The sequence below is a fragment of the Egretta garzetta genome, unplaced genomic scaffold (genome assembly GCF_000687185.1).
Source record: "Egretta garzetta isolate BGI_Z169 unplaced genomic scaffold, ASM68718v1 scaffold34, whole genome shotgun sequence".
NCBI classification, from domain to species: domain Eukaryota; kingdom Metazoa; phylum Chordata; class Aves; order Pelecaniformes; family Ardeidae; genus Egretta; species Egretta garzetta.
Window position 1 is genome coordinate 3,571,660 of NW_009259586.1, and position 9,261 is coordinate 3,580,920.

Here is a 9,261-nt window from a genome sequence, read left to right on the forward strand (position 1 = left end):
CCCCGCCCCAGGTGAGGCTCCGTGTTTCCAGGCAGGGCAGCAGCGATGGCCCCACTCAGCCTCTCTCAGCTGCTGGACGTCGCCATCGGGACCCCCGAGGCCGGGGCCGTCAACTTCACGGCGCTGCACAGCCTGCTGCAGGCCATGCTGGGGCACCTGGGCCTGCAGGACCTACCTGCCCAGGAGCAGGGGCACAGCCTGACCCCCCTCCGGGCAGGGGACCAGCCTGCCAAAGCCCTCCCCGGCCTGGAGAGGAAGGGGGACAGGGCCCAAAGCATGGAGCAGCAGCCCCGGGAGCCGAAGGAGCAGCTGCCAGGGAAGGACCCGCTGCAGGGGACCGCGAGCAGCTCCCAGGTCGCCTCTGTGGCTGCTGACGTGGGGCAGATGAAGAAGAAGATTGAAGCGAATGAGAGTGGCATCTCCAAGGTAGAGGCTCTTGCTGGTCCCCTGGGTGCTCCCCTGTGAGATGCCCCCTCCTCCGGGGTCCAGACTGCCCTTAGACTAAGGTCTGATTTAAGCCCAAGCTCATGGCAGCACGTGGGACTTCACTGTGGGAAAAGGATGGAGCTTTGGGAAGGAAGAGCTGGGGCTGAAACTCTGCTCCAGTTGCTCTGGGTTCTCCCCATGCTGCTGTCAGCAAGTTGTAGTGGGTCCAGTACAGCACCCCGTGCCCTTGGCTCTGCCGGCCGGAGGCTTGGCACCCCTGGAGGTCTGGCCCCACCACCCTCTCCATCCCTCCCTTCCCCACTCCTGACCCACTGCTAGTTACTGCGTCTGCTCCTTGGCCAGATGAGAGGCTCCATCGGCACCTCATGGGCCTCATTCCCCGCTGCAAATCCAAGGACTAAATCTGGCACTGGTGGGGACTGGAGAGGGGCCTCATCCTGCCCAGCACTGCGCCGCTTGCGGCCGCGCTTTGCCCAAGCATCCCCAGTGGGAAGAAATAGGCTTGGGTTCAAGGAAAGAGCCACCCACAGTGCTGCAGGGCTGGATCCTGCTAGGGCTGGGACAGTTAGGGAGAAGGCAGCAAGGAGGGTTTCCCAAGAGGGTTTCCCGTGTGACTGAGCAGGGAGTGCTCGCCCTCCTCGGGGCAGGCCCCTGCTTTGATCACTCCTCGCTTCGTTAGCGGCGCTTGCTGCTGCCCACCCGGGCCAGGCTGTGGTTGAGGGGGTGGCAGCGGCTCTTTGCCCTTTGGACTGGCATCAGTGGTCTTGCATGGAGCCTGGGGCAGGCAGGCAGGGCTGGATCCATCCCTGCTTACCCGGGTTGTGCAATGGTCCCCGCCCAGGGCAGGGGTGGGGGTCTCTGTGGAGCTGCTGCCCCTTCTTGGCTGCTGAAGATGTGATGAATGGTGCTGCCTGCAGTGCCCCGTGCCACCCCTCTGCTCTGTGCAGACCACAGCAGTGTAACGGCCCCCGTCCCCAGGGACCCTCCCCTGAGGCTCACCCCCGCGGCCCCCCTCTCGCAGGCCATGGCTGTCTCCCAGGATCTCCTCGAGGAGATCGGTGGGATGAAGGAGACGCAGTCCCGCATGGGAGAGGACATCCGGACAATCCAGGAGATGCTTGGCTTGGTGAGCTGCTGCCGATGCCCACGGGAGGGAGCTGAGCCCTCACCCCTCTCCCTGCCCCTCACCGCATCGCCCTGCTGCCCAGGCCCTGGGTGTCACCCAGCGTGAAGGGCACCAGGAGGGAAGAGTGGGAAGGGTGTCCCCAGGCTGGGAGCGGGGAGCTCAGCCCACCTCACCCAGAGCCCCCCACCCTCTGCCTGCCAGCGCTGAAATGGGCACCGCTGCCTGCAGTCAGGCTGGTGCTAAGGAGGTAACTGCATGCATAAACCAAAGCGATGCTGAAGCACTTTTTAACTAAACAGCAGTAAAAAAAGAAACATGGGTGCTGGGAAGGAGAGGAGATAAAGATCTACCCATGCAATACAGCCACAGCCCCCGGGGAACAGCCCTGCCCAGCAGCCCTCTGTCTTGTGCCCAAGTTCGTTTGCGGATGCTCCTTTTAAATCCCGCTCTCACATTTTCTGGACTGCCATCCCTTTCCTTGTCCCGCTCCAGGGGAACCTCCAGGATGCTGCTGGCCAGCTGCCGGGCCTCCGCGACCAGACAGCATTGGACAGTGATGTGGTACGGGCACAAACACACCTGGATCCTGCACAGGGACAGGAGACGGCTGCGTCCCCGGCTTCCCGGGGGGTCCAGTGCCCCCGGTCCCTCCATGTCAGCGCATGGTCCCCAGCGGTGCTGGGAACGGTGCTGGGGGGGTCAGTGCTCCAAGGCTGACCCCTTGATCCCTTCCTTCCCCAGAAAATGCTGAAGGAAAGGCTGAGCCTCTACCCGGCCCCGGAGGAGGTGAGCAACATGGTGCGCTGGGAGGTGCTGGAGGATTGCCTGGTGGGCAGCAAAGCAGGAGGAGGAGGAGGAGGAGGAGGTCAAGGTCAAGGTCGAGGTCGAGGTCTGTCGGTGGTGAGTGCTGGGGCATCCCGGCTGCGGGAGCGGGACCCAGCAGGACCGCAGCCCCCAGCGCCTCCAGCCGCTGCATGCCCTGGGGCCTCTGCAGAGGTTTGCTTGGCACTTCTCTTCCCTGCGCATCCCGCTGGGAGGCAGGACCTGGCACAGACAGAGCCAGGGCAGCTCCTGGGCTGGCCTAACAGACACCTCCTCTATTGCCTGTGCCACTGACGGCCCACAACAGCCCCTCCATGGGGCAAGTGAGCGCCCAAACCCCTCAGGGTGACTGCACAGCCCCATGTCCTTGCTTCATGTTGGAGAGGACCACAGCTCCCTGCCCTCCCAATCTCTCTGGGGCTGGTGGGTGGGAGCAGGGGACAGCAGAGGGACGTTCTGGGGCAACCCCCAGCATTTTGCACCATGAGATGGTTTCCAAATCCTGCCTGGGGCTGCTGCTTCTGAAACACAGGCACAGCCCGTTGGGCTGGGAAGCGGGTCTGGTCCAGCAGGTCTGGAGTGCTGAATCCCATTGCTAGAGGAAAAAAAATGCCTTGCTGTTGTATTAGGTGGCATCAGTAGTGTGTTTGCTGGTCCCCTGGGTCGGCTGCTAAGATGACTCCGCAGGCACAGAGACAACCAAAGGGCTAAAGGGGGCTGGGGAGGGGCCGGGTGGCTGTGGGAGCTCTAGGGGTCTCCACGGAGTGGGCACTCTGCCTTTGGGCTGGAATGTGGCTCCATGAGCCAGGGGGTTTGGGGACAGGGGCTGGGGAGAGGGCAGGGGGCCCTGGGTCTGCCCTTGGTGCTGCACTTCTGTGTAACCCACTTCCCTTTGCCTCCTCTTCCCAGGAGGGCAGTGGGGGCCAGCCTGCCCCCGCCGAGCCCCCCACTTCAGATGTGGACACCCTGCATGGGGCAAGCTCAGCGCTGGGGCCGAAGGGACCAGGGACACAGCCTGCACCCAGGACCAGCCAGGAGACTCCAGGGACACGGCCTGGCTCCCTGGGAACGCAAGCAGGGATGCAGAGAGCACCAGTGACCCCTGAGAAGTGGGCAGGTGCTCCCACAGATCGGATGGGGACTTCTGATGCCAGCACCACCACCCCAGGGATGCAGCCAGGGGCCCCTGGCACCCAGACCACCACCCCAGGGATGCAGCCAGGGGCCCCTGGCACCCCGACCACCACCCCAGGGACGCAGCCAGGGGCCCCTGGCACCCCGACCACCACCCCAGGGACGCAGCCAGGGGCCCCTGGCACCCCGACCACCACCCCAGGGACGCAGCCAGGGGCCCCTGGCACCCCGACCACCACCCCAGGGACGCAGCCAGGGGCCCCTGGCACCCCGACCACCACCCCAGGGACGCAGCCAGGGGCCCCTGGCACCCCGACCACCACCCCAGGGACGCAGCCAGGGGCCCCTGGCACCCCGACCACCACCCCAGGGACGCAGCCAGGGGCCCCTGGCACCCCGACCACCACCCCAGGGACGCAGCCAGGGGCCCCTGGCACCCCGACCACCACCCCAGGGACGCAGCCAGCACCTCCGAGGACACAAGGAGGAGGAGCAGGGGTTCAGCCAAGCCTCCCCTGCATGGAGCCCAGCCTTTCTGGTGCTGCAAAAGTGCCCACTGAAGCCACTCCCAGTGCTCCGGGGACGCAGCTGGATGCCACACACCCCAAGGAGGGAGGCAAGGCTTTGCCCAGCACACAGCTTGCCCGGGCAGGCCACCCAGCAGCGGGGACCCTCTCACTGGCAGCCCGGGGGTTTGATATTCCCCTCAATGCTGATCCCAGGGCCACAACACCTTCACAAGAGCTGGCGGTGACCTGGGGGTCCTCGGACTCCAGCAGTGCCGCCAGCCGCTATGCAGAGACAGTGGAGGCTCTCCGCCAGATTGGCCAGCTTGGCAGCCTCTACACCGCCCTGAAGGAGCAGGTGGCCCAGCTGGAAGCCACCAAGTCAGACCACACCGAGCTTGAGAAGCTGCGCCAGCTCTTCCCAGAGGGAGGTGAGAACCCTGGGGGGGCTGGCAGGGGGGGGTTTGGCATGGGGACACCCTGGCTCAGGGGCTCATCACACCCAGAGCCTGGCCCCAAGGGTAAGACCCCCTCACGGACCCTCCCCTTGGACCACATCCCTCTAGACCAGGAGAGCAACGCCAGCGTCCTGGCTGACCTCCAGAGCCAGGTCTCCTCCCTGCAGGGCCTGGCCAGTGACCTGCAGGGTGAGAAGGAGAAGGTGAGCCAGTGACAGCCCCTGAGGGGGCTGCAGTGATGCCAGGGGAGGTTTGGGCAGGGAAGGGGCAGCCAAAGGGTCCCTGTGCTGGGACAACGTGGTGGTGACATTCCCTGACTGTGCCATTGCCACTGTTCTCAGATCAGGCAGCTGGAGGATGCCCTTGGAAAGCTGGGGGTGGCTGGAGCCAACTGGGAAGTGGATGGCAGTGCCCAGACCATCCTGCAGCTGGGGTAAAAGGATGGGAGAGGGTTTCTCACCCTGTGGGGCTGCAAGGGAACCCAGGGGGCTGGGAGCATCCCAGTTTGGGGGTGAGGGACACCCCCCAAGCAGCCCCACGGAGGCTAAGTCTGCCCATGCCTTGCTCTCGCTGACCAGGTCCACGCTGCAGGAGATAAAACGGGAGCTGAAGGAGCTGGGAGAGCAGCAGGAGACGACCAAGGCCATGCTGGAGCAGTTGGTGACCAAGACGGCTGACCAGCTGCAGGAGCAGGTGAGGTCTGGGGAGGGGAGCGCTCCCACTGCCCACTGGCTCTGTGGGGTGTCCTGGCAGGGGTCCCAGCCGTGTCCTCTGGCTGGCTGGGGCCAGGGAGCCTCCATGGCACCCAGGCTTGTTGGCCATGTCCATCCCATCTCAGAGCCAATTCCTCCTTCCCTCCCTACAGCTGGAGGAGCTGAGGGCGATGGTGGAAAGCGCGGGGCAGGAACAGGCAGAGGGGCAGGCAGCGTGCCCCATCTGCAGCACAGACACCAGCATGCAGGTGGGGCAGCTCCTCCAGCGCTACGAGAAGCTCCAGGAGCTGGTAGACTCCTTCATGTCACGGCAGGCAGTGGGCAAGGTGGTGAGGCAGCTGCCGGGGAGGAGCCAGGTAGGGAGATGCTGGCATGGGGGCTTGGGAGGGGGTTGCCATGACCCCCCTCCATCTAGTTGTGCTTTGCTGTAACATGGCGGAGGCCCTCGATGCACCCCAAATTGGCTTGTACAAGTCAGCAGCACTGAAAGAAATTAAAGCCTTGATGCCATGTCCTGCTGGCACTGACAGCCCACGGCCATTGGCCGAGTAACCCAGGTCTGTCCCCGTGGGGCAGCCAGCCCTCCCTGGCACATCACCACCTTGTTGCCTTCCTCCCTGAAGCAGGATGAGGAGCTGCTGAAGCGCATCCAGGCCACTGTTGTGCAGGTGCAAGGGGACTATGAGAAGCTCAGCTCTGTCACGGGGAACCTCCTGGATGACCGTCACCAGAAGCAGAAAGATATTGAGGTAGGTGGCTGAAACCCCCGCGGGGTCAGGGCATCCTCCAGGCAGACCCCAGGCCGGGGACCACAAGTGATTTGTCCCCCTGTCAACCTCCTCGCAGCCCCATGGGGGTTCAAAGTACCTTTCCCAGAGGTTTTTGGGTAGGGAGGGGGAGCAGGGGGGTGCCTGGCTGGCCGGGAGGCAGCTCCAACCCTGCCACAGTGTCATGAGATGCTTTCTGTATTGGAAGGCTCTGTTCCAGTCCCTGGAGAGGCTGAAGAAGGAGAAAGCAGACAAGGAGGACCTGGTGCTGGGAATCGATGTGGTACAGCCTTGAGGGGCCCCAGTAACAGCCAAAGGGGTCCCAGGCAGGGTGACAAATGCCCCTTGTCCCTTGGGGGCTTGGTGGCAGAACTGACTTGGGGGAGGGAGGATTTCCAGACCGGCTGCGGGTCCTTGCCATGTCCCTCTGTCTCCCACCTGGTCCCTCTGGCTGGTGGGACCAACCACACGGGGGTGATGGGGCAAGCGGGGTCACATAGCCACTTCTCTCTCTCCCCCCAACACAAGCTGACCCTGGCCACCGTACCTCCAGCCTTTCCCCACCGCTCTCCTGCCTTTCCCTGTTGCTAGAAAGCAGACAAAACCGCCCTGGCCGGCAAAGTCAGTCGCACCCAGTTTGATGCAAGCATGGAGCGGCTGAATGAGATGATCCAGGAGATGCTGAGCCGGGTGAAGGGCCAGGAGCAGGGCTGGCACCAGGTCCAGCGACAGCTCAGTGAAGAGATGGGCTCCAAGGTGAGGGGGGGCTCATCCTTGCCACGCAAAACTGGCACCTTCAGGGTTTGGCAGCCTAAGGCAACATCCCTCCAAGGGTCCCCCCCTCCTGGCTTTTCCCTGGGGACCACGATGTCCCATCCCAGGACAGCTGGCTGAGGGTGTGTGCCCGTCCGCAGCTGGACCGCCTGGAGCTGGGGCCTTTCCGGCAGCAGCTGGAGGAGCACTGGAAGAGAATCCTGGAGCAGCTCAAGGAGAAGGTGCCGCAGACAGAGGCTGATGATGCGGCTGGAATTAGGAAGTGAGTGCGATGGGGACGGCGATGGCTTCGGGGACAGCACTCACCCTGTCCCCTCCTGCTATCCCAGCCAGTGCCTGTGTGGTACCCTGGCACGGGACCAATTTAGCCAGCAAACAGTGGGGATGCTAACGTTCTCCTCCCACCAGCAGCCACCATCAGCAGCAGACTTCCCAACGTTAGAGGGGGCACAAGGAGGGGGCACCTCCTGAACCAAAACTGGGCTGTGGGTGCAAAGGCTTTGTGGGGTGAGGGTGGGGGATGGCAGCTCGTCCCCTCAGGCAGGGGTGCGACCCGCAGCACTGCGGAGTTGGGTTGTGACCTGCCCTCCTGGCAAGGCGCAGAGGGGGGGATAATTATCACTGACGAAGTGATGAAACCGGGGCGAGGGCTGGTTGGGATGGTAGGCGTGGGCGCCTGCGCCCTTCACCTCACATCTCTGCCCGCCCTGGGCGGCCACAGGCAGCTGCCGGGTTTCGGAGGTGCCGTCGGGGCTGAAGCGAGCATGTACTGGTCCTCGGGGCAGCTGTGACAAAGTTCATCCTAAAAACTCTGAGAATCCTGCATCCCCCAGGCCCAGTGTTTGCTCCCAGACTGGGAACATTCCACCCCAGCGAGAGGTACAGGACCCTCCCTGGTTTATCCCTGCTGGCCCCAGCACCCCCAGTTCCTAAAGGACTGGGGTGCCATGGGGGCCCACGGAGCAGTTCCCACCCTGGTGGTGGTTTCTGGGCACTTGCTTCTGTGGATTCTCCAGTGCCTAATACAAGGTGGAGCGTTTTCCCGTGTGGAAGCCCACAACCAACCACTCTCCCTCATCGCTCCCCCTTTATTTTGTAACCAGCCAACAGGTTGGGACCTTGCTGGGGTGGTGGGGGATAAACCACGCTCAAAACCCCCTGCTTTCCACCGCAACCACTGTAACTCATACAGCAAAGTGCCCGACACCTTGCTGCTGCCTGCGAGCTGCCTGCAGCCAGGGCTGCAGCCCCCCCCGGAGCTCACCCAGCCCTTTCCCCCCCCCAGGCAGCTGCTGGCCCATTTCCACTGCCTGTCCTGTGACCGGCCCCTCAGCATGCTGGTGCCTGGCCCGTGAGTAGCACCTGATGCTGGTGCATCGGTGGGGGCTGCGGGGGGGGAACTGGGGGAGGTGGGTGCTGGCAGTGCCCTGCTGTGCTGGGCACAGGGGTTAGGGTGTCTGCCTGGGGGGGTCCAACCCTGCCGAACCCCCTCCGCAGCCCTGCCCACCATCGGGGGGACAGGGAGCCCTCCCCGGGGGCAGTGGGATGCTGTGGGGTACAAGCCCATGGGTTTTGGGGTGCTGCCCCAAGCTGGGGTGGGTCGTTTGTCCTCTATCACGCACCCGTGGCTCCTGCCTTCCCCAGGCACATCGTGGCCATCCCGTCTATGCCGCCGCTGCCCCCCCACCTCACCGGGCACCCCCATACTGTCCTCGATCTGGAGCAAACACAGCAGCACAGCCACAGGTAGGGGAGATGGGGACCCAGCCCTGGCCTCTGGGGTACAGGGTGGCCCTGCCCAGGCCCTGGCAAAGGAGAGCTCTCCCCTGGGGTGGGCAGAGGGGTCCAGGGGGGCCTGGGCAGGGCCGGGGAGCAGAGATGTGCTGCAGAGGGTCAGCTGTGCTCACCCCAGGTCTGTGGGGTTTTACAGCCCACCTGTGTCGCCCTGATTAGCCCAGGTCTCTGCCTCAATGATGCTGAAGCCACATGTGATGAGTTGCGTCTGGTCTCAGCCTGACCTCAGACTTGGTGGGGAGTTGGGTGCCTCCTGTGAAAAGAGTCACCGAAATTAAGCACTGCAGCTGGGACAGCCCAGCTCCTGCCTCCTGGTGTCCTTTGCGCAGGGTGCAGGGACCTGCTACAGCCATGACCAGCTCACTGGGGCAGTGGGGAAAGAGCAGATCCAGCATGGTTGGAGGGGCATGGGTGTCCTGCAGCCATCGGTGGGGAGCTGGGAGGGGTATACGCCACTGGGAAGCACCCCTGGTCCCCTCCCTGGCATAGTAGGGTGAAGCACAGGGTGCCACTGTGCTGGGCACTGAGCATCCCCATGTCCTGCCCCACAGGGAGCAGGCGGCCGAGTGTGGGTACCCCAACGTGCCACGGCACTGCGGGGGCCGGCACACCCTCACCCACCCGCTGCAGCGCTGCCCGCGCCTCCAGCCCCTCCCGCCCAGCACCCCGAGGCCACTCCAGCCCCCCACCCTGATCCCCATCAAGGTACGAATGTTAAAG

At 64.2% G+C, this 9,261-nt stretch overlaps 1 protein-coding gene across 1 annotated transcript; it reads left to right on the forward strand.

The window, feature by feature from the left end:
* The first annotated feature begins 45 nt into the window (after positions 1-45).
* QRICH2 (glutamine rich 2) lies at positions 46-8,497 on the forward strand. The gene is made up of 15 exons (XM_035893363.1): positions 46-426; positions 1,469-1,573; positions 2,066-2,134; positions 2,315-2,359; positions 3,305-4,466; positions 4,602-4,696; positions 4,835-4,926; positions 5,072-5,186; positions 5,359-5,562; positions 5,830-5,955; positions 6,182-6,256; positions 6,565-6,729; positions 6,888-7,009; positions 8,033-8,098; positions 8,392-8,497. Exons 1-15 carry the CDS (start codon positions 46-48, stop codon positions 8,495-8,497), a joined length of 2,928 nt encoding a protein of 975 aa, XP_035749256.1.
* The last annotated feature ends 764 nt before the right edge of the window (positions 8,498-9,261 follow it).

Excerpts from the sequence above, each read along its gene's own strand:
- QRICH2 (XM_035893363.1), top strand. The coding sequence starts at position 46 with ATGGCCCCACTCAGCCTCTCTCAGCTGCTGGACGTCGCCATCGGGACC. Across the intron at positions 4,697-4,834 it reads TGCAGGGTGAGAAGGAGAAG|ATCAGGCAGCTGGAGGATGC; the intron begins GTGAGCCAGTGA and ends CACTGTTCTCAG. Across the intron at positions 4,927-5,071 it reads CAGACCATCCTGCAGCTGGG|GTCCACGCTGCAGGAGATAA; the intron begins GTAAAAGGATGG and ends CTCGCTGACCAG.